This window comes from Zootoca vivipara, chromosome 9 (assembly GCF_965207765.1).
Source record: "Zootoca vivipara chromosome 9, rZooViv2.hap1.1, whole genome shotgun sequence".
Taxonomy (NCBI): domain Eukaryota; kingdom Metazoa; phylum Chordata; class Lepidosauria; order Squamata; family Lacertidae; genus Zootoca; species Zootoca vivipara.
This window is the reverse complement of record NC_142592.1, coordinates 54,321,424-54,346,023: the sequence shown is the minus strand read 5'-3', so window position 1 is coordinate 54,346,023 and position 24,600 is coordinate 54,321,424. Positions and strand designations below refer to the sequence as shown.

Genomic DNA, 24,600 nt, shown 5'->3' with positions numbered 1-24,600 from the left:
TTGCAGTCCATGGGACTCTCAAGAGTCTCCTCCAGCACCACAATTCAAAAGCATCAATTCTTCGGCGATCAGCCTTCTTTATGGTCCAGCTCTCACTTCCATACATCACTACTGGGAAAACCATAGCTTTAACTATACGGACCTTTGTAGGCAAGGTGATGTCTCTGTTTTTTAAGATGCTGTCTAGGTTTGTCATTGCTTTTCTGCAATTACTCTTACTAGTTTTCAAAGTGTCATAAGACTCTTTGTTGGTCTTGCTGCAGGAGACTAATATGGTTACTCTAGTAGAACGTAACTTCCAGGCATGTAGGGTTCATACTGCACAGCTTCTTAGTGTTTCCATACCAGTTTATAGCATATGCATTGCATCATGGCAGAAAGCTGTGAATTGTGATTTAATTGGCAGCAAGTAGTACATTTTAAAACTATCATTAAACTATCATTAAAACAACAATGCTAAATAATATTGCTGCTGGTTTTAAAAGTTCCTGTAAAGCATGCTAAACTCTTGTGGTCCTAAATGCTTACTTTTATGAAATGTTTTAAAGCTGCCTTTCCAAAGCTGCACAAAGCTTACAACTTATTTAAAGTCTGCAACCTTGGTATAATGCAAACCAATGTAAATAGCCTGGTTTCTGCCATAGCTGGGGATGAAGGGCCACTGGGAGGCTGCATCCCTCCCTCTCAGGGCATCATGGTAAGAGGCAGACCAACCTGGCTCCTTTCATCAATTAGTGAAGGACTTGTTGGAACTGCTTTCCTTTCCCCTCTCCTACTTTCTTTCCTTCTGTATTCTAACTATTGGATTGTGAGTCTGTGAACAGAGACTGGTTTGTCTTTAAATAATTGTGAAACGCTTAGAAAATGTTTAGTAACAATAGTAGTAGTGCAGAGAGTTTCAACTGTGCAATGGCACTTTTGGTCTCATGGCAGTTCATTTGTAAGCTGAATGCCTTCTCAAAAGTGCCTTGTCACCTCTCTGAATGCCACGAAGGAAGAACACAGATTTGCGGTATGCACAGCTATGGGCCCTTTTGAGTGAGATGAGTAGTATTTCACAACTCAGTGGCTTGTTAGATGTGAACTTGAACAAGTAGAAATTAAGGGTCTAAATTGATAAGAATCAATTAAGAATTGAATATAGCTGTGTCAGCCACCTTCAACTTGAAAGAAGCAGACTGTTTTACCTCATGCAATAATCTGTTGCCTTAAGACTCTTTCCTGGGAGTGTCTGCATAACCACTATTCTTGATCTCCAGCTCTTCTGACTTCTGAACTGGACTGAACAGCCGGTTAAATTAATGCTTTTCATAACTGTTTGTTTCTGGCTGGTGTTAGTGAGAATCTGCTATTTCAAACACCTTTGGGAACTGCTTCTTGTCTGGTTTCAGGCATCCAAATTGTCTTTATGCATTAAGCTTTTGGAGAGAGAAATGAATTTGATTCTGCAGAACAACTATCCCCTTGTTATTAAGTAGAGGATCTGGTGAGGTTTTATATTTGGACTGTGACCAGTATGCTTTAAGAAACTTGTATGTAGCTTTCTAAAAAACACACAACTGTTTTACTTTTATTTCAGATTGTTGCCAGCAAAGGAGGCTTTGAAGTGGTCACTAAAGAAAAGAAGTGGTCTAAAGTTGCAAATCGTCTTGGATACTTACCAGGAAAGGCAACTGGCTCACTGCTGAAGTCACACTATGAACGGATCTTATATCCATATGAGCTTTTCCAGTCTGGTGTCAGCCTTATGGTGAGAGATGGCTTTGTTTGCAGGAGAGTAATATGAGATACAGTGTGTTGCTTGTCTACTGTATACTAACACAAGGTTTTGTGCTCTTGTGCATTTGCCTCATGGAAACAAGTTGCTTATATCATGATCAAGAGAGATGTATTATACTGTGATCTGGTTTTGCGATGGTATCTACTTCTTTGTTTATGCTTGAGGTCAACCTTGATAGGATGAGGACTTTGTTGGAACAGAATCAAACATGGGAAGGAATCTTTCCTTGGCTAGGCAGCTGCACTTGAGAAATCAGTTTTATTCAGTTTTCGTGGGTGACTCTGTCCAGATGACATTTGTAATGCAGTGTGTCATTGTTGGTAGCCCTTTCTCCCAGTAGTGCTGCTCATCTTGAAAACCAGAGTCTGCCATCCCAGATCCAACCAACCTGGTGTCCTTCTGTGCTCTGATTCTTTAGGGCATCCAAAAGCAAAACTTGGACCTTAAGGAAAAAGTGGAGGTTGAGGACCTCGGCATTGGTGCCAAGTCTCCCCCTAAGCAGGGTACAAGAGTGAACGTTGTGCTGAAGAGAACCAGACGTGTCAAGTCCCAGGTACCCAGATCACTTGGCCACAGTAGACAGAGTACTTTAGTCTTTGCACCAGTGCAGATGCATTGGAAATGCAACAGCCTTTGTCCGGCCGTGGGGGCTCACTCAAAACTTACCATGAGCAAGCCATCCTTTTAAAGATCGAAAGTGAGCGTGCTAGATAAAAACACTCACGTTGTGCCGGCCTTACTAATGTTTCTCTCACTGAATAAGCTGACTATGTTAAGAGGAAAAAGACTTGTCTTCATGCCAGCTTTATATCAGTTGAGCTGGTGCCCAAGCTGAGGAGTTCCTTGGGTTTCATTTGGACTGTGGCCTCGCCGTGTGGCCTTAAGCAAACCATTATCTCTTAACCTCAGCTCCCCACCTGCTGTAATACAAAGATGATAAACTGGTCTACCTTATAGGATTGTTTAGAAGAATGAATGAAATGCTTGTTTTGAGTATTCTTGAAAACTTAAGGTCCTGTATAAATGCTTAGTATTGGTATGTATGAGGAGATTGGCTGATGCACACTAACACCAGCAGAAGTAGTAGTTATGTAGAAATTTGGGTTCAGTTAATTTGTAGATAACCTTCTTTTTGTGTGTTGTGGCAGACGGAAGTCTTAAGAATAGTCCTAACACTGAAGGGAAGAAATTGCTTGCAGCAGTAAAGGCTTTCTAAGCAATGTCTACTACTTACGTTCAAATTTCCCATTATTTCAGTTAATATAACCACCTTATTTCATGAAGGTTAAGAGTATTTTTTCCCAGACTCAAGCTAATTTAAAAGCCCAATTCTTTTTTAACAGAGTGAAATAAATATATGAAAAATTGTAACTAGCATTGACAACCTTTTTCTTTAATTGTTAAACTCTGTGTATGTTTAAAGTAAGTATTTTTCATGTTTTGATTTATTAAAATAGTTATTACCTGTTCTTGAGCAGCAATCCTAAAGTGGGGAATGTAATAAGTTAAAATACAGTATATAAAACAAAGCACAATTAAAAATTTCATTACATCATTTAACAACTAAAAAAACAAAACCTGCTGCAATTATAATTCACCAGCCAAAGGCATCAGCATTCTGCTGGTACCAAAAACTCATATAAGAGTGATTGCTCACAGGGGAGGTGGCCATAGCTCAGTTTCAAACATAAAAACACTAAGTTGCAAATACAGTTGAGGATGATATAAATGATTATGCAAAAGGAGAATGAACAGGAAGGAGAGACACGTTCTGTACTTCATTAAACAAAACATTCTAGTAGCTTTTTGCTGGTAGGTCAGTTGGCTTTAAAGGAAAGTTAGCTTTTTGGTTAATCCTCTAACATTTGCAAGTAAGTATGAAGTGACAATTATAGTTTAATTTTTTAGGCTAAATGCTGCTCAAATAATAAGTGAGGAGCTGGTTTCTTGACTTGGTACATGGTAGTTTGGCTATGCAGGGTCCCCAAATATATTTGGTATGTCTGGTTTTTGCTCGCACTTTTCTACTTGCTCTGGTGCAGGTATGGAAGTAGGGAGGGTTGTGCTAGCGCAGCAGAAATATTCCACAAATTGTGTCCTAAGAGTAGGTTATCAAGTTAATGCAGGGGTGGAAGAACTGGATGAAGCCAGTAGGCCACCCTTATCTTCTTTGCTCCATCCCCACAGGCCAAATTTGACTGGTTAGTGGGACTGCTGACCTGCCAGTAACCTGGCATCATAAGGACATTAGGTGACACATTTTTGCCTGTGCTTTGCAAGTCTTGTCAATCAACTACATATTTACCTGTGGATGTTGAGGCCAGAATGGTCTCAGAGGCCAAATGGGGAGGCCTTGTGGAGCTTATTAGGGTTACTGAAACAGTAATTAAAAAATATACAGTACAGTATACTGTTTGTAGAAGGCACACACATTCAAAGTACATTTTCTATCTTTGTGGCTAGTCCTTAGTAGTTTTGTAATCAGGCTTTTGCATAGATATTTAGTATACAAGTATCTTAAAGTTCAAATGAAATAACATTAGTTATATTTTGAAGACTTTGTGCAGTCTAGTGTGAAATTCTGAAAAATAAAAATGAAGATGGGAAGGAGTCTGGACAGTCAAAACAGAAATATCTTAAGAGGCCCTTTTAAAATTGATTTTGGTTTATAAGTCACAGTTACCAGAATTAAGTATTTTGATAGAATAACTGAATTGCATTCCTGTATGTATAATTTCAAATGTGAGCGTGAAAAACCCTCAGTATGAAGTTAAAAATAAAGGGCTACAGTATACCTAGTCTTTGTCATACTCCACGTAGACTCATTGAAATTAATGGCATGACTAACTTGGCTCTAAGTTGGATACAATACAAGTCATACTTAGAGTAGACCCACTGAAATTTCTGAACTTGGTTCATGTTGGTTGATTTTTTTCAGTGTGTGCTCAGAATATGATTGGTCATTGGGTGGTATCTGACTATGTAACAAATCCTAGGTTGAATCCAGACTTCAGTAGACCATTGAGATCACTTGGGACTTGAGAGTTATTACTAATCTAAGTCCCATTCACTTTGTTGAGTTTCCTCTAAGCACAACAAAGTCTAGATCCCCAATGTGTTTTCTGCAATCAAAACATGGAATAAAGTACCGTACTTTAAATGCTTGAGTAATACTACTACTGCTACTGTTGGTCTTGTTAACTGAGTGTGGATAATCACATTTGGTTTCTTTTTCCCTTCACCTCTTTAAGACGGTTTAAACATATTTATTTTTGAGTCTTCCAAAGCAATTCTCATGGTTCATCTTGTTTTGATGCTGTTTTTTTGGAATTGGATATGTAAATTAGCTAGACCATTCCCAGTAGTGTACTTTTGTGGAGTAGAGTGGCTTTCCCCAGACTCTGCTTAAATGCTTCCCTGTGGACCAACATTAAAAGTATTCTTGATCTTCTTTTTCAACTTCCCTGCTCTTAATACAGTGTGGTTTGTAGCAAAGCATATTTCTCCTGAAACGTGGATAAAATATATCTAGATGTGGATGGAATAGGCCTGTTTTGGTACTTTAGATTGGCAGGACCATTCTTACCAATTTTGGAAACCTTATGAAATACTGAAAGCAGTTTATTCTGTACTTATATTGGAATCTTGGTACAGCTTTTTCGGTGCACAGCTTAGCATACAACTGTTCAGAAAACAAAAACCCCATTTTCAGAAACCTTACAGGGTTTCCACAAAATCTCTCCAGTTCACATTGGGGCAGGTGCTACAATTGTGCATGTTCCAAATGAGATGCTTGCTCCCTACAAGGTCATTTGTGATTCACCTAGCTAAAACACAATTTTAGTGCCAGCATAGCATAACAAAGGCATTCTTAAATGTGACCAATAACAAGCTTTCAGGGTCATGCACACTCCATCATCTCTTCTGCTTAACTATGGTTAAGAGATATGAAGGTGTGACCTTAAAGACAATCCCCCATTAACCAGGGTTCATTTCCAAAATTTTGGTTAAGGGTTCCACTTAAGCCAGAAATCCTGATTTAAGAAACCTTAAAAGTATGGAATCTGCTTAGCCTTAATTGCAATAAATGTTGGTGGCAGCATATCGCTGAACTGTGGTTGAGTAAGAAGGGAAGGTCTAGGGAGCACGAGTTAACGCTCTCCATCACCTGATCACAGTTAAAAGGAATGTACTTTGCTAAAGGCTAACTTTGAAGTAGACAGACAGTATCGTTGAAGACATTGCAATTAGCAATTGCTCATTTACAAATTAAGCAAGATATCACGTAAAATGAAGAATCCTAATGAAATTTCTCTCTCTCTCTTGTAAACTGCATCTCACTTTCTACATATTGCCTTATGTTGTTCAGGCACTGCTGTGATCTCCATTCACTAAGAATCATGTCCCTTTTGCATTTTAAACAACTTGACAGGAGCATGAGAGATACTATTTAGTGTTACAAAATTTAATTTGGAAATGTGAAAAATAATAATGATTTAAGCCTTTTGAAAGATAAAGCCTTTCCTGGATTTCTGAGAAACAGCAGATTGGACTGTTTTAATAAACACTAGAAATGTAGCAGAAGATGTATGGTGGTTATAGATAAATGTTGCGTGCGTGAAAAACTGAGACACGTACTGGAGAGCATCCAGGCCTGCAAGACTCAATCTCATTAACAAAGGCATATACTTAGTACTATATTCTAATAGTATATATTTCCTGTAATTTATATACCACTTGATTATTAAAAAACTCAAAGCAGTTTGAATATGTATAATGAACTCTTATTTTTGTTCCTTATTGTCGGAACTGTCCTTTAATAACTAATGTTTTTATTCTTCATTACAAAACGATTTAAAAAGTGCATTAGCAGATGGTGTCAGTTAGTAGAAATGGGATAGTAAATATGTTCTCATTTTAATTTTCTTCCTGCTTTTGACATTTTGCAGCTGGGTGCCATTCCAAGCAAGGTGAATTGTATTGATTATCTGAAATTTGTTACACATGATGATGGTAGAGATAAAAGCCACACTATCTTCCAAAGTATCTGCTCTTGGCAGTGACTGTGCAAAGACCAATGTCTGTGGAGCAGGAGTTTGCTCCAGCCCCATAACTCCTCTGGTCATCTACTATGAGAGCAATTACATTCTCTGTAAATACTAATGATGAGTTGATGTGATCTTGTTTTCAGGCAGAGGCAGGCGAGATGAGTAGAAACACTGAACTGAAGAAGCTCCAGATCTTTGGAGCAGGACCAAAGATGATGGGATTGGCTTTGGGAGCAAAAGAAAAAGAAGGTAAGCAGCAGCTTTGAGCCACTGCAATTAAAGTGGAGTGAGGCTATTATTTTATTTTACTTTTTATTTTGTTTATTTATTAAATTTCTTTGACCATCCTTCATCTGAGGATCACAGGTATGTTAACTTCTGCAACATAGAGTTTTGAGCCTGGTGGTTCATCATTTAGCTGCTGGTGCAAGGTGGTGAAATGAGCTTTTCCAAAAATTGTATAGCATCTGCATGCTCACTCCATTGAGAATCTTGGTTAGTTCCAGATGCAACAGAGTTTTATATATTTGTTAAAACTGGCACTACTAGAAGCCAGCACGAAATAAACTACTGTGGTACTTAGCTGAAACCTTGAGGGAACTTGGTACCTCGCAAATAATCAAACATGATAAAGTTTAAAGATCTCGTGTGTCACTGTGATTCCTAGTTAAGTTTATGGGGGGAAGGATTTCAATGAAGGTGAGCCTTCTAGCCTACTAATGTGCGTATTGTGGATATGCTGCTTATGAGATACTGAGATGCAGGCGAGATGGATCTTCCACATTTGCATGCCTGAGCAGTGTTCCCCCCCTTTTAAAGGGGTGTTAGGAATATATTTATATGCTTTCATCTGGTAAAATTTGTGATGTGCACATTCCAGTTTTAACTAGTTGTAACTGGGAACTTTGGAATGAAGGTTGTAAAGGTAAGAGTAAAATGTGTGGTGGAGTTGATAGGACTAGTGGCCTTGAAGAGGTGACCCAAGTCTCAGGAATCATATCAGCGTCCTTCTGGTTTCCATCCCTTTGCTACAGACTGCTCACAGGCTTTAAAGTTCTGCTTTACAGCTATCATGATAAACTTTGCTCACCTTAAACACAAAAGGTTTTTAAGTTGCTACCAAGTTACCCCATTCCATAGAGGAAACATTCTGTGGCTAGTTGTGACTCTTGTGTTTACTGCTAAGCATGCTTCGCTTAGCATGGTGATGCGGTGGGTCAAACCATAGAGCCTAGGACTTGCCGATCAGAAGGTCGGCGGTTTGAATCCCCGCGACAGGGTGAGCTCCCATTGCTCGGTCCCAGCTCCTGCCCACCTAGCAGTTCGAAAGCACATCAAAATGCAAGTAGATAAATAGGTACCGCTACAGCGGAAAGGTAAACTGCGTTTCTGTGTGCTGCTCTGGTTCGCCAGAAGCTGCTTTGTCATGCTGGTCACAAGACCTGGAAGCTGTACGCCGGCTCCCTTAGCCAATAATGCGAGATGAGCGCCGCAACCCCAGAGTCGGTCACGACTGGACCTAATGATCAGGGGTCCCTTTACCTTTATGCTTTGCTTGTTGCTCCATTCAGGACACCAGACTGACCCTGTGAAATCTTTGCAGAGAATATAACTAGTACAACTTTCTCTCTCCAGATGAAGTACCTCGAAGGCGGAAAGGTACTAGGTCAGAGGCTTTCGGCATGCAGATGAGGCAGCGGAAAGGGGCCCTTTCTGTCAACTTCGTAAGTTTGCTCTTGAGCATCTGATATGTTGCTTCTTGCCTTGCTTGGAAATGATGAATGAAGGAATAAGGAAGGAAAACACTTTCATTTTATTAAAATTGCTGGTAGTGCTGTAATTTGGTTGAGAGCAACTTCTAATCTAGTCTGTAGTTGCAGAAGTCTAATTCTTCTTCAGGCTACCATTTGGAACTGTTTACATTAACTTCATGAGAGAGGTCTATAAGATGAGAAATTTGAAATTGGAGATTAAGGAATCCTGTCTTCTTTTTCATCTAGCTACCCAAGGCTTACCCCTTCTGAGGTGTAGAGATCACAGTTAACATCCTGGATACTTGTTACCAAATAGTACCTCTACTAGTTTTTGAGACTATGCAATGTTATTCATTCTATTCCTGGCTTTATGCATTGTCTTTAAGCAAGACTGCTTGCAGTTGCCTATACTGTATAGAGAAAATCTGTGCTAATTGGAGAGCTGCCAGATCATCATTATTGTGTCTATGCATTTCATGGAAGAAGCATGTGTACAATGGGTGTTTAAAAACAAGCTCCCTCCAGATTTTGTTTGGGTGTCAGAATAACCTTGATGCATTCTGAGTGTTCCAATAGCAGAATGTGAGAAATTTGGGTCAGTTAATGAGTCTTAATTATGTGACATCTCTAACATGTGCTAATTAGTACTAGGGAGATGATATCACTGAATTTTACATAACTTTGCATACTACACAACTGAGGATTATATTTAATGAGAGAATAGATGTTTTTTGGGGGGAAATGCAAAAAAGGCACCTGGCTACAATCAGTGAGCCCAGTAATTATATTGGTTTGCATATAGTAGTGTTAACCATTGAATTATGTTATTGGTAAGTCATACGTTAATTTGCTTTTGTTAACTGTAGTTTGAAAATACAGCAAAAAATAAGTGTAAAGATGAATTCCTCAGCCAGAGATTCCCCATGCTGGCCAGTGCCCAGCAAATGCTATTCTAACCCTGTAAAGAGACCTTGGCTTCCTTGGATGAAGATTGACATCTTTCCACTGGAGGCTTATTTAGAATCTCCTTGCAGAGGGCCACTGCATGCAGCTACATTAGATGTAATGAAGGATTTGGGTAGGTTTGTCTTATGCATAGAAGACATGAAAGTCAAGATGATGTTTCCTGTATAGGTTGACCTATATGTCTGTCTGTTCTGTGGCCGGGGCAACAACGAGGACAAATTGTTGCTGTGTGATGGATGTGACGACAGCTACCACACTTTTTGCCTGATACCCCCTTTGCCTGATGTGCCCAAAGGTGACTGGAGATGCCCTAAATGTGTTGCTGAGGTACAGTGTTTTTGTTTTTGGCATATTTGAAACATTGAGGCCGCAAAACACTAGTGGTTCGGCTAAGGTGGCCAGATAAGAAAAGAGGATAGGACTCCTGTGTCACTTTAGTTGCATAGAAGAGGAAAATTTGGAAAACAGCTTGGCATGTGAGCTGCACTTGCTGAAATTCCTTCCCTCTTCAACCCAACTATTTGAGATTAAGGAATCCTGTCTTCTTTTTCATCTAGCTACCCAAGGTTTACCCCTTCTGAGGTGTAGAGGAATTTTGTCCAGGACACAAGGCTTCCTTGTTAACAGTAGGAAAATGCATCTCTTTTGATGTTTGTAGTAGCTACAGTCAACTTTGGCTTGCTGAGACATGGGCAGCTGTCATATGTGATCTTTCATGATTCTTCCTATCTGGAAGGCGTTTCTGTGTAGGAACTTGATGATATTTGGAGAGGCCCTAAGTCCAGAAAACAGCTGAAGAAGCTTCTGTCAGAGTTCTTGCCTGTGCAACTGTGTTAGACACAGATTACTATGGAGAAGTAGAACCTGCTTTCAAATGGCCCTGCTCTAGATGTTTCTCACATTCCAGGTTCACTGATGAGCTGTGTACAGCTTGCTGTGCTATCTTCCTTGTCTTTCTCTCCCCAGCAGCAATGTACTGCAAAAGGCACAGATACTCAGTATTTTGGGAAGCAAATCCACTTGTCCACCAACACTGCTACATGCGCTCATTGGCCTAAGTCAACTTACCTGGACAGATAAAAAAAATGAAAGCTTAATATTTTCTTACATTTAGTTAAATGAAGGAACTTCATTCCATTTTTGCAGGATGCTCTGATTAAACTGCTTTCTGTGATGCCGAAGAACACCTTTTCCTCTTTTCTAGGAATGTAGCAAACCACGTGAGGCCTTTGGATTTGAACAGGCTGTTCGAGAGTACACCCTTCAGAGCTTTGGTGAGATGGCAGATAACTTCAAGTCTGATTACTTCAACATGCCAGTCCACGTAAGTATGTAATATATGTTGCAGTCAAAGTGTTCTCACTAGTAGTCGGAAAACCTATAGGCAGTTCAGATTTGCACACACAGCTTTGCTATTTAACTATTTTATAGGTTTTTAAAAAATTTCTTTAGATTTTTGTTGTTGCAGAATTTAGAATTCTGTTCTCTTCTGTAGAGATCTCAGGGATTGGATTCAAGGGACAAAAATGGGGGAAATGTTTCTTTAGAGGCCAGTAGATATCTGCCAGAGAGCCCCAATGGAGTCCTTTTTCCTTCTCTACATCCATGATAAAAAGCTTGCATTTTAAAATGAAAGGAAAGTGGATGCAGTTCAGGTGCCAAGCTCTTTAATATCCATTTGGGCTTTTATTCTGGCAGCATTAGGAGTTGGATTTTGTCTTCAATTTTGTAAAAACAGTTTCAGGTATTTTTAGAAACATTCCATAGCAAGGTTGTTGTTTACTGACAAGGCCACTGACCCATCTAGGCCAGAGATGACCCTCTATAACTGGCAGTGGTTCTCCTCAAGTTCCCAGACAGAATTTTTCCCCAGTCCTGTTGCTTCTCTAGGTATGTGGGGCTTCCAACATGCAAAGCATGTTTAGTAGTACTAAACTACCATATTTACTTGAATGTAATGCACACTTCTTTGGCCAAATTACGTTGCGAAAATTAGGGTGCACATTATTTGATGGCACATTAGATTTGATTGCAAGCTTGAAAAACACCTTTGACAAAGTACTGTAAATACTTTTTTTGGTTTCAAGATTTGCTAATTGAGGGGTGCATTAGATTCAGTGGTGCATTAGATTTGCGTAAATACAGTATTTCCTTTCTTCTATCCCCTGCCACTCTGCTATTTTCATGAATTGGCTTTAGTTGCTAGAAAAATGGTAGATGGTAAAAGGGATTATGAATGCTAATCATGATTGATCTTTTCTTATGCTGACATGATCATTTATTTAAATTCAGATCCAACAAGTATGTTACAGGAATTTGGAGTTGGCCACCCATACAAGAATTATCTGTAACACCCACCTATCTTTCTGTTTCCTATGGACCCTTGATCTGTGGTGAAAAAATAGCAGTAGAACTCTGTTGCTGCAAAAAAACAAGCACAGTGACTGATTCTCTCTGGTTGGTTTCCTCTAGATGTAGAATTCGAGCAGACTAGCAGCATTTGTTATAATTCACAACCTAGTCTGACTGCTTATGTGGGTGCGCTCTCTCTCTCACATGCATACCCTTGCTTCCCTAGTAGGAAGAAGGGGAGCATTCAAGTGTGATTCCACCCACTTTCACTGCACCTGCGTAATGCAGATGTTGCTGGAGTACAGTTTCCATTTTCCCTGTACTTTGGCCATGCTGGTTAGGGAGAATTGAAGTCCAATAGCTCCCGGAACACTGCAAGTTCCTCAGCTCTGGTCTAGAGAGAAAAACTGCTTTAAATGTGGGTTTGGGAAAACATTGAACACCAGTGAGGCGGTAAGTGCTGCTCAATGCCATTTACATGTAACTTGCTAGTTTTAAAGCTCTTCCCTCTGTGCTTTCAGATGGTTCCCACTGAGTTGGTGGAGAAGGAGTTCTGGCGACTTGTGAGCAGCATTGAGGAGGATGTAATTGTGGAGTATGGAGCCGACATTTCATCCAAGGACTTTGGAAGTGGTTTCCCTATAAAGGATGGCAGGCGAAAGCTGATGCCGGAAGAGGAGGTGTGGCTAGGATACACAATCTGAATGCACTTTAGAAAGTTGACTCTACATGTTATTAGGATTAATGTATTTGGGGGTATTTCAGTTTTGAGAGGCAACAGTTTTAACATACAGTTAACATTCTTTCTCTTGGCCCCAACTAGCATTGTGGACAGAAAGCTTGGGGCCAGGCCACACTGCTGCTGTTTTAGCTCAGCAGGCTGGCAGTGGTGCTGAACAGATCTTTGCACCCTCTCATTATTGCCATGTGAGCAATGCTGCCCCTGCTCCTTATGGGGGGGGGGTGGCCCTATGGCGTCACTGAGTGTTGTGGAGTTCTTAGTCCAAATGCGTGTGCTTTGTCATATGAATGACTTCATCCCTTATGTATACATGTTGGATGCAGTATCACTAGCATGGAGGCACCAACCAGTTCATGTGTGTGCCAGGAGTGCTTCCACCATCTGATGAATGGTGAGGATGGGTGGGATGTTAGGCTGACCACCAAGGGCAGCTTACTTAGAGCCCCCTAATACTTTTATTGTTACTGGTTTAGCAACAAGTTGTAGGGGGATAAATGGCACTTTTCACTGAAGCCTCTTGTAGCAATGCCACTAGAAGTGGTAATTGGTGTTGTAAAGAGGCAGAAGGGGAGTGTTTCAACTTCTCCTGGCAGCTGGAACTCCCTTAGCTGTTTTTTAAAAAAACCTTCCTCTTCAGAGGGGGAGCATCTTACTGGATCCAGTCGCAGTGGGGCTTGCTGTCAGTGCCAATTGAACCCTGCTTGAAGCTCCCAATTGTTCTTCTGTAGCCATGTCCTTGTCTTCCCCACACCTGATGTCACATATATCCCCAAATGTGGCCTGTGCCCATTCTAAGAGTTTCCTTACCCCTGCTGTAAGTGAAGGTTGGGCTGATGGAGGTCAGGTTTGCCATCAGTACAGCCTCCCCACCCCATCCAGCCTCCCTGCCCCACCCCAGGGTTCAAGTGATGGGTGAAACACCTGCAGAACCTTATGTGCTGCCTGAATGTGGCAGAGGATTATAACCAGTCTAGGAGGAGAGAGTAAAGAACTGGCTCTTGTCCTATGTTAGGGTGTATTAATTGTCTTCTGGCCGCTTCCTTTACAAACTTGTCTTCATTCTTTTGGCAGGAGTATGCCCTTTCTGGTTGGAACCTCAACAACATGCCAGTCCTGGAACAATCTGTTCTTGCTCACATCAATGCTGATATTTCTGGCATGAAGGTGCCCTGGCTTTATGTGGGAATGTGCTTCTCTTCTTTTTGCTGGCACATTGAGGATCACTGGAGTTATTCCATCAACTACCTTCACTGGTATGGACTCCTGCCACATTGGGTGGGTGGGTGTGCATGCCCAGGTAATGGCACCCTTATTTGTCCAGGGTTAATCTTTTCTAGAATGTTACACAAGTTCTCTGCTCAGGGAAGAAGAGCATTGAATACAATAATTAGTGTCCAGTAAGGGGCAAAGTAAGGGACGCGGGTGGCGCTGTGGTTTAAACCATAGAGCCTAGGGCTTGCTGATTGGAAGGTCGGCAGTTCGAATCCCCGCGACGGGGTGAGCTCCCGTTGTTCGGTCCCAGCTCCTGCCCACCTAGCAGTTCGAAAGCACATCAAAGTGCAAGTAGATAAATAGGTACCGCTCCAGCGGGAAGGTCAACGGTGTTTCCGTGTGCTGCTCTGATTCACCAGAAGCGGCTTAGTCATGTTGGCCACATGACCTGGAAGCTGTCTGCGGACAAACACCGGCTCCCTTGTCCTATAGAACGAGATGAGCACGCAACCCGCAACCCCAGAGTCGTCCGTGACTGGACCTAACGGTCAGGGGTACATTCACCTTTACCTTTAAGGGGCAAAGACAGTTATTAATGAGATAAGTTGGTATATGTCTATGTTGCAAAACACTCCAAATATGTGGGGCAGGCCAGAGTAATGTCTGTGAACCTCTTCAGTCAATTTCTGAACAATCATTATATGTTTCCCTGCAATTGCTCAGCATTCGCCTTGTTTGTATATTACCTGAAGAGCAGGCTTATAAATAAGTAGCTCATCCTTGACTTGAAGCACCTTGTTTTCCAGTTCAATTTATTCTTGGCAAACTTCTACTGCTTCTAGAAGACTGGGCCTGTTTGTAGATTAGGGTTGGAAAATATGTCTCATGCTAGAATGTGCTTGCTTTGTGGTAATGGATGATATGTTTTGATAGGGGAGAGCCAAAGACGTGGTATGGAGTGCCCTCCCATGCAGCAGAACAGCTGGAGGAAGTAATGCGAGAGCTTGCTCCGGAACTATTTGAGAATCAACCTGACCTTCTGCACCAGCTAGTAACCATCATGAACCCCAATGTGCTAATGGAGCATGGTGTGCCTGTACGTTCTGCAGAACCTTTACCTGCCTATAGGTTACTTGTCTTGTGTCATGTAGAATGACTTTGAATAGCATTTTAAACAGTCTATATATTCATTTCAGTCCAGCTTCAGGCCTGATTATGGGACTGAGATTGCTTTGTTAGGTCTGAAAAACCTGTGCCAGGAACTGGACTAGGAAGGTTTCCCAGTGGAATCTTAAGTAACTTTCAATACCATCAACCTCGACATCCTTCTAGCTACTGTGTATAGATCGTGTTTTAAACGCTTTTAACCCTTAGGCAACTTGTGATTTCACTTGTAGATAGTGGAAAGATGCTCCTTTGGCGATATGCCCCAAGAGCCTTATGTAAAAATATTGAGGTTTAAAAACCAGCTTCTTTGCAGCGTGCATCAGTTTGTGGATTCTGTGAAGTGGTTGAGAAGGGAAAAAGTGATAGCATAGTTCATGCATGAATTAGTAGCTACTACCAGCCATTTTAATCTCTGTTTCTGAAAGATGAATATGATAATGAGGCTTTCTTTCCAAAATCTCTCACTTCTCACTGTCTCTAGGTGTACCGGACCAATCAGTGTGCTGGCGAGTTTGTTGTGACTTTTCCACGTGCCTATCACTCTGGATTTAATCAAGGATACAATTTTGCTGAAGCTGTGAACTTCTGCACTGCTGACTGGGTCTGTATACATCTGGTATAACCTAGCTTTTCTCTTATCTGGGCACTGTCTGGTGCTATTATGTTAAAAGGCACCCAAGTAGTACCCATCTGAAAAGGATTATTGTTTTGGTTACAGCTCAAGGTGCAGTTTTCTCTACATTGGGCGAAATACAGTTATGGCTATTTAGCTTTTTGCTGATAAGGTTTGGCAGCTCTCCAATTTGCTTCTTGCCATTAGTATGGAACAAGCAACTTACTATAATAATCCTATTGTGGTTTGGTATCCAAATACTACTATGCTGTTAACATTAGGCAAGCATGTATTCAGACACCTCTTTAAAACTTTATTAAACCAGCATATCCAGATACATTGCTTAAGGTTTGCTTTTAAATTTTCTTATATTGTCTATGTATTTTTTTTGATTGAGCAAAAAACACAACTATTGTTACCTCTGTGTCCACTCGTGTAAGCCCCTTGAATAATTAATGCATATCACACTGTATTCCACCATGCTATGATGATAAGTTACCTTATATACCTTGCATCAAACCAATTTTAAGCACAACACTCGTTGCAGTCCAAAGCCTGGATATTTTATCTAGCTCAGATGCAAGCTGAAACCCTGCAGAATTTCTAGAGGTTGTGACATGCTCTGTGTAGTTGGCTGTCTTTTTGGAAATTAAATCTCAAATATTGGGGAAATTGAAACTTTTTCAGTACTGACTTACAAAGTTAAACCTTTATTCACCACTCTGAAGAACATGAAATGATATGCAGTGGTCCCTCGACTTACGAATTTAATCTGTTCCGAATGCACATTCGTAGGTCGAAAAAATTGTAAGTCGAATAAAGTGGTTTCCCATAGGAATGCATTGGAAACGGAAAAATTCGTAAGTTGAGTAAACCACATCTAAAATTCGTAAGTTGAGAAAACATCTAAACTGCAATGGTTTTCCTTTCGGATGTCAAAAAATGTAAGCGTGCAGCCATTTTTTTTCATTCATAACTCGAAATTTCGTAAGTCAAGTACTTCGTAAGTCGAGGGACCATTGTACTATATATTTTGGAAAGTTCTTTTGTCTGTTTGCTATGCATTTGGATACCTTCTTTTTCAATAGAACCAGAGCTTGAAAATTAAAATTGGTATAATGAAATGTTGCAATATAATGTAAAGTTGATCATTCTGAAAGAACCTTTGTGTTTTCTACTTTTTTATATTCAAGTGAGGCAAAATTTCCTTTTTTTGGACACCTGATCTTTAAGGTTGCCTCACTTGTTTTTTTTGCTGAAATAATTAGTGCTGGCAGGAGACTAGGTGATATACTTCAAGTCTTGCAGTGTAAGTCTAATTCTTACTCTGTTACAATGTTGACATCATTTTCCTCTGTTAAAATGTGTTGGCTCTTGCAGCTTCTTTGGTTTCTCAGATATTATGAGGAGATGGTATCCCCTTGAGAGACTTATTTTCAAGTCTCACTCCTCTTGTTTTTTGCTTCCCATCCCCATTGCTGTTTATCTTTTTTTGTTCCCAGCTAATGATGTGGTTGGCTTGGAGTTTCTGGGGGAGAGGCTGATTTCAGACAGGCTATTTGAGACTCCTTTGGCTTCTTGTGAAATGAAGCCCTTGGGTTCCAGACCTCACATAAGCAATTCCCTCCTATCCCCCCCCCCCAAGTTGACTCCAAAGAGCTTGACTTACTGATGCCCCTGGAGACCCTACTCGTGGATAGTGTGACACTTAATGCTCATAATAATTGCCTATATCATTTAATGAGACTATTTTAGCATGTTTTTCTCATGAACTCCAGTGTGGAAGCCCAAGATGAGCTGGGGATAGTTCTAAACCAGATACCTCGCTTCTTGCATTTCTAGCTTCCAATAGGTCGGCAGTGTGTCAGCCATTATCGGCGACTGAGGCGTCACTGTGTGTTCTCTCACGAAGAGCTCATTTTCAAGATGGCTGCAGACCCAGAGTGCTTGGATGTGGGGCTGGCTGCCATGGTCTGCAAAGAAATGACTCTCATGACAGAAGATGAGGCACGTTTAAGGGAGGCTGTCATACAGATGGTGAGTTCAGGGAAGCTCTGCTTTCATGCCTTTTTGGACTGAACAAAGAGATTGTGTGAGGCCTTGGAAACAAAAGGTCTTCCCCTGACCAGTATCTTTGTTAGATGTCACTTTTTCTTTGCTTTAGGGAGTTCTGATGTCAGAGGAGGAAGTGTTTGAGCTGGTTCCAGATGATGAGCGTCAGTGTGCAGCTTGTAGGACCACCTGTTTCCTGTCTGCTCTTACATGTTCCTGTAACCCTGAACGACTTGTATGCTTATATCATCCAAATGATTTGTGTTCATGCTCTATGCAGAAGAAATGTTTAAGGTACCATCTTCCCAGTCCATCCTGCTTCCTTTTGTATACTGCCGTACTTTCTGCCTTTAAACTAGAATAAATGGTTACCGTAATAATGTTCCTTCTTAATCAAAGACAAATGCATAGTATAGTAGTCTGACAAATACATAATGTTATTGTCACCTTCCCCATTTATTTGCTTCTACTCTCTTGAAAGTTGCAGTACATTTGAAAGTTCTTCCTCCTTGTTTATCTCCAGATACCGGTATCCACTAGAGGACTTCCCTTCCTTGCTGTATGGAGTGAAAGTCAGAGCACAGTCCTATGATACATGGGTCAACAGGGTCACAGATGCGCTGTCTGCCAACCTCAACCACAAGAAAGGTTAGATGCAGTTTTGTTTCCTATTGGAATCTGTTAAGGAAGATTTTCAATTGGTTGGAAACACAAATGGGAGATGGACTTGAGCAAAACCAAATCCTAAAACGATATATAAAGTTCAGGGGAAGCTATACAAAATACTTCACTAAGACATGTAAACATGTATTTAAAACCAAAAACACAAAAATGTTCAACACAGAACTGAATTAAGTCAGCAAATTATTTAACACAGTGAGCTCCAGAGAGCCAATGTGGCATAGCAATTAAGCGTGTTGGACTAGGATCAGTTTGAAATCCCCACTCAGCCATGAAGCTCACTGGACCAGCCACACACGTTCGGCCAAATCTGCCTGATTTGTGGGGAAGATACAAAATGGGGGCAAGTGAAGAACCATGTACACTAAAACATGCTTTGGAAGTGTCCCTGAGCTCAGAGGAACAGCTTGTAATGTGACACAAAGAAGGGCTACAGGGTCAGAAAAGTGTGCTGGTATGTGAAGCTACTTCCATACATTTCTACACTGTGGCTCTACGGTATGTCCTGCAGAGAGGGAATAGTTTTCTTGCGTTCAAAATAAGATTGAGACAGTATGCATTTGACCTGAGCAACCTTACATGACCCAAGCAAGCTTATATGACATTCCAGATGAGAATGTCACTTCTTGTGTCATCTGAAATACTTGTTCCCTTTAGTACTGCATGCTTGACTCCCTGTTTCATTAAAATATATATATACACTGTATTTTTCACTCCATAAGACGCACTTTTTCCTCCTAAAAAGTAAGGGGAAATGTCTGTGCGTCTTATGTGTGGTCGATTGCTGACTCGCTTTCTGGCCCCGCCCCCTTGCCCAGGCCTCCATTGTTGAATGTTCTGCAGATGGAGGCTGTTTGTTTCCCCAGCGACATGTGACTGGCTGATTAGATTATCTGTCTGGAAACGGCTCCCTTTCCTAAAGAAGCTGCAGAACTGTGAGGTGAACCCCATAAAAATAGGGGGTTTTCCCTTTGCAAAGTAAGCTCAACAATTTTGAGTTGATCCTCAAAAAATGGGGCTTTTCCGCTTTGCAAAAGAAGCTGCACGACTGTGAGCCGATCCCCCCAAAAACAGGGCTTTCCCCCTTTCCTCCTCTAAAAACTAGGTGCGTCTTATGGAGTGAAAATACGGTGTGTGTGTGTGTGTGTGTGTGTGTGTTTCACTCTTAAAAACAACAGATGGCTATCACCCTGGAAACTTTGTCTGTTCTTGAAGAGGTTTAATACTTAACATTGATTCCATGTAGCAAGGTGATGGGTGTGATACACAATGTGAGCAGAGTATCTGATATCAAGCTAGTGTGCTCATCCTTGTGAGACGTTCTTCTGTTTAAAGTGCCAATATGGCAAGATAGTCAAGTTTAATTAGTTAGTGGAAGTATTTGATTGCCAGCCTGCCTTTCACACCATTTTTTTGCAGAAATGAATTGCCATGAATTGAGGCATCTTGACTAAAGTGAGGAGCAAATACTTTCTTGATGTAGGAAATGGCTCATAACGAATGAATAGCTATGCATATGATAACTTGAATGTGTTCAGTCTACTGTTCTTGGAGACTTTGTGACTGGGTGTGGGGAGTAGTTTGCTGTGCTTGTGTATATGTGCAAATAGCCTCTTAGCTAATTTCTTGCAGATGTGATTGAGCTGAGAGTGATGTTGGAAGATGCTGAAGACAGGAAATACCCAGAGAATGACCTCTTCCGCAAGCTAAGAGATGCTGTGAAAGAGGCAGAGACTTGTGCTTCAGTGGCCCAGCTGCTTCTGAGCAAAAAACAAAAGCACAGGTATGACCAGGAAGGGTGGAGGTAGATTTTTGGTGTAACTGTATAAACCAGCAACCCAAAAACACTTATTCTACTGTCAAAATAAATTGTGCATGCTTTGCCAGAATTGACACTTTTCAAATGTGGGTGGGTGGTTTGGTGGGTGGTGGTGGGGATGTGCCACAGACAGTTTGGTCATGAAGGGGGAGGAAATTGGAAAGTGTTTAGAGAAGTCATATCAGAAGGATTCTACCCCCTAGAGAATGCATGTAGAAAACTTTTGCAATGGCAAGAGAATTAGGGAACTGGTGAAACATTTCAAATTGGAAATAATGTGTTCAAAACTAGTGTTGATCATATTTTGCTCATGTTGAAGGAATTTTGCTGCTTCTGGGTGCAACTAGAAAGACGTAATTAATATTCACATGGGTATCCTGAAGGACTCCTTTCTCCTCCATGTGAACTTGCATGTTAATAAAATGTCCCCAAATATTTATGTTTGTTGTGAGGTGAAAATAAGTGGAGATTTTGGCAAGCTTTAACTCTGAAAATCTACACTACTATTAATTTTGGTAAAATATTGGGCTATACAGCTTTTAAATTATTACATATTACATATAACTAGTGTGGTGTGGTTAAGAGTGGTAGACTCATAATCTGGGGAACCGGGTTCTCGTCTCCGCTCCTCCACATGCAGCTGCTGGGTGACCTTGGGCTAGTCACACTTCTCTGAAGTCTCTCAGCCCCACTCACCTCACAGAGTGTCTGTTGTGGGGGAGGAGGGGAAAGGAGATTGTTATCCGCTTTGAGGACTCCTTCGGGTAGTGACGGAGCAGGATATCAAATCCAAACTCTCTTTCTTCTTCTTACATAGTGAACAGCTGAACTCTTATTTTTCAGAGTGTGTGATGGTGAGGCCTCAAACTCCCCTACAGCCTCTATTTTATGAAACAGATATGTTTATGTAACCAGAGGAAATTTACTATGTGTTGTTGTTGTTAATTTATTAATCAAATCCGCCTTTGTCTCAGTGGTCTCAAGGCGATGTGCAATAAAAGAGTAAAAAACAGTTAAACACAAAAACAGCCAATACACTTAAAACAAAACTAACATAATACAAAATAGACACTCATGGCAATGACTTATTTATCCAGCTGAGAAAGCCTGTTGGAACAACAGCAACAAAAAAGAGTTGCCAAAAAGTGCAGAAAGTGACATCTGTTGCATCTTGACAGGAATGCTGTTCCACAGAATGGGCTGCCACACTGCAAGCCCTGCTCCAGATTACTGTGGAGCGGGCTTCTGAGATGTTTGGAATTTGCAGGAGAACCTTCCCCAGAGAACAGCTGGTCCTGGCCTGTATAGGGCTTTACATATTAGTATCAACACCTTGAACTTGGCCCGTTTGTTGACTCTGTTGCCCTCCAGGTACTGTGTATGTGATTTACAAGGTTCTTTTCTTTCCCCATAGTAGACTGACCCCAGAGAGTGGAAGGACACGGACCAAGCTGACTGTGGAAGAACTGAAAGCTTTTGTGCAGCAGCTGTTTAGCCTTCCCTGTGTCATCAGTCAGGCCCGGCAAGTAAAGGTGGGTTTTTGGAGAAGGCTGTACTTGGATTGAGTTTTGGTTCTCTTTAGAACGGAGGTGGCTACCTGATATGACTGAAGAGTGTTTATCCTGCACATGCAGACATCACAGGCCTGCAGCCCCTGCTACTCAGCTGATCTTTGCAGTTCAGCTGTGTCTGTGTGTCGCTGGGAGTATGGTGGTGTTATCAACTCCTCTCTGCTCAACAGATGTTTGATCTTATGAGGTGGTGATTTCGATTGCCATCAAGGCACTGAACTGTAATAATCTTAGCACTTTCTACTTTTTTTAAACCTCCTGCCACTAAAATCAGTGAGGTTTGGGGGCAAGGGAGCGGGATCAGGCTCTTCATCTGGAAATCAGCTGCCTCTGATTTAGAGCTTCCATTTCCTGTTTGAAATGGAAGTTCTGCAAGATAATCAATAAATGAACATATCTAAGTTTGAAAATTGTGTAATCCAGGGGCTGTGTTTAACACACTATTCCATTTAGTTCTGTGGTCTTTAAATCTTCCTAATGTTAATCAAAAAATAATTTGCATTTCGTGTTCCCTAAATATAGCCAAAGTCATACAAAGGCAGATTGTTTTCCTGGCAGTGCTTGCTCTTCTTATGGTTTGAGAAGCAAATTGTTCAAAGGGGGAAATGCAGTGAGCTGGACACTAGTATCCTAGGAAAACAAAACACGGACAGTAATGAAACTGAACTTGTTTGTTTCCAGTAGTCATAGTCAGGAAAAGTGTTTTACGGGGAGGGGTTTCAGGTTTAACACAACAGGTAGAAGCAAGTGCGTTAGCACTGCTTGCCATTCCAGTCAAAGCACTTAGAATAGCACTTTCTCCTACCTTGTCAGTTATTCTGGGCAGCATTTCCTGCAATAAACTGTTCATTGTAGCTTTTTTTATTTTGCCTGACATCAGATGTCATTGCTTGGAACCTCAATAGTTCTGAACCTTCTTGTCACTCCCTTAGAACCTGCTGGATGACGTTGAAGAGTTTCATGAACGTGCTCAAGAGGCCATGATGGATGAGGTCCCTGACTCATCTAAGCTGCAGATGCTGATAGACATGGGCACAGGCCTCTATGTGGAACTTCCTGAATTGCCTCGCCTGAAGCAAGAGCTGCAGCAGGCACGCTGGCTGGATGAGGTGCGGGTGACCCTTTCAGATCCTCAGAGAGTCACCTTGGATGTGATGAAGAAACTGATTGACTCAGGGGTGGGGCTGGCCCCACACCATGCGGTAGAGAAGGCCATGGCTGAATTGCAGGAGCTGCTCACAGTTTCCGAGAGGTGGGAAGAGAAAGCTAAAGTCTGCCTGCAAGCAAGGCGAGTATTACTCTTGGTCATTCTGCTCTCTGTTTACAGGACCTCGGAACTGCGGTGTCATTTAAGCCACAATGAGTTGTAGTTGAGTCTTGGCCTCCCAACACCTGAACTGATTCCTCTAATAATTTTATGGAGCGTTGCCTGCCTTATGGCCAAAAAATGAAACCAAAGCATTCACATTCTAATTCTGTCCTTCAGAGATAACTTATTCAGAGATAAGTTTGGGAGCGTCTTGCTAAAACTGCACTTTGAATCCTGTTGATGATATTCAGTTTCCATCATCAGCCTTAAAAATAGAATAAATAACGCTGAAAAATGCACTGCCACAGAGAAGGGATTAGTTTTGGGTGATGGCTGTTCAGGCAATGACTGCATGGTAGCTAGGACTTACTTTATAATGATAAGAAAGCAAGACCATATGCTAATCAGGTTGTGCTGCCCTGCACCCCCAGGCCACGGCAAAGCATAGCAGCTCTGGAGAGCATTGTCAATGAAGCAAAGAACATCCCTGCTTACTTGCCCAATGTGCTGGCACTAAGAGAAGCCCTGCAGCGAGCGCGAGACTGGACATCCAAAGTGGAGGCTATTCAGGTATGGTTCACAGCAAGCAATGCAGCTGGTATTTATATCCTTAAATCCTTTCCAACAGGCACTTCCCTCCTTCCCCGAAAATAAAGCATCATTTTGAAATCTGATATTTATTGATTGTCCCATTCATTTCCATGCTTTTTAATCCTGATGCATCCTGGCAATGCGTTGCAGTGTCTTCTTAATATTTACTTACCGTATTTATGTCCTGCCTTTCCATTTCAATAGAGATGCTGAAGGCGGCAAGCAATACACAGCAAAAATAGAATAAAACTGTAACATTTCTTTAAGCGAAGAATAGTAGGGAGTCTGTTCCCTGGCTGTGATTGTGTTTAGTTGTGAATAAAAGCTGACATTTTTAGTTCTCTGAACTGGCTTCAAGAATGTAAGGGTGGATAGTCACTGCTGGTGAAAACTGCTCAGTTGGAGCAACTTGAATACTGAAGCCTTCTCCAATTAAATGAGCTGTATTTGTATTGATAAATATAATGGCATCATCCACCCTGCCCCTTATGTCTCAGACTTAGCCGTAGAGCTGTGGTTCCTTGAACAAAAATTGAACAGGTCTTTTTATAGAGGTTTTCAATTTTATATTTATGCACCCATACAAGTTCACTTGTTGCTCACAAGCAGAGTGAAGTCAATTGTTATTTACAGATAGGTGTTCTGGAATTATGTACTTAAAAATTATAAAATTTGCTTTTGGAGTAAATTATGGGAACTAATGAAATGTGTAGAAATTATTAAATGTGTGTGTTTTATGGGTGAGAGCTGGTAGAGTAATAGGCTACTTGGGATCACTTCCTTCAATATGAACCTGCTAGTACACTAAGGTCATCCTTAGAGGCCCTTTTCCAAATGCTTATGCCCTCTGAGATCTGGCAGGAAAGAGCCTTTTAATTTTGGCACCCCAGCCTTGGGACACTCATCCCAAGGAAGATTACGTTATGGGTAGGGCCCATAGCAT

The 24,600-nt window shown here is 41.2% G+C and overlaps 1 protein-coding gene across 10 annotated transcripts in view; it reads left to right on the top strand.

Annotated features, from left to right (window-relative positions):
* Positions 1-24,600, top strand: part of KDM5A (lysine demethylase 5A) — a 45,538-nt gene that overhangs the window by 6,000 nt on the left and 14,938 nt on the right. For 4 of the 10 annotated variants that reach the window (XR_015945904.1, XR_015945905.1, XM_035127039.3 and 1 more), the window contains exons 4-20: positions 1,580-1,750; positions 2,199-2,333; positions 6,972-7,077; positions 8,464-8,552; positions 9,717-9,875; positions 10,753-10,872; positions 12,422-12,580; positions 13,714-13,895; positions 14,788-14,950; positions 15,503-15,622; positions 17,477-17,671; positions 17,799-17,980; positions 18,210-18,334; positions 20,000-20,150; positions 21,601-21,718; positions 22,690-23,045; positions 23,498-23,636. Coding sequence is in view for 7 of the 10 variants with exons in the window: in XM_035127039.3 (XP_034982930.1) it covers positions 1,580-1,750; positions 2,199-2,333; positions 6,972-7,077; positions 8,464-8,552; positions 9,717-9,875; positions 10,753-10,872; positions 12,422-12,580; positions 13,714-13,895; positions 14,788-14,950; positions 15,503-15,622; positions 17,477-17,671; positions 17,799-17,980; positions 18,210-18,334; positions 20,000-20,150; positions 21,601-21,718; positions 22,690-23,045; positions 23,498-23,636 (2,670 nt within the window). In the remaining 3 variants the exon portion in view is untranslated. The remainder of the gene's footprint in view (positions 1-1,579; positions 1,751-2,198; positions 2,334-6,971; positions 7,078-8,463; positions 8,553-9,716; positions 9,876-10,752; positions 10,873-12,421; positions 12,581-13,713; positions 13,896-14,787; positions 14,951-15,502; positions 15,623-17,476; positions 17,672-17,798; positions 17,981-18,209; positions 18,335-19,999; positions 20,151-21,600; positions 21,719-22,689; positions 23,046-23,497; positions 23,637-24,600) is intronic. The other 6 variants (XR_015945906.1, XM_035127041.3, XM_035127038.3 and 3 more) reach the window with 3 other exon arrangements.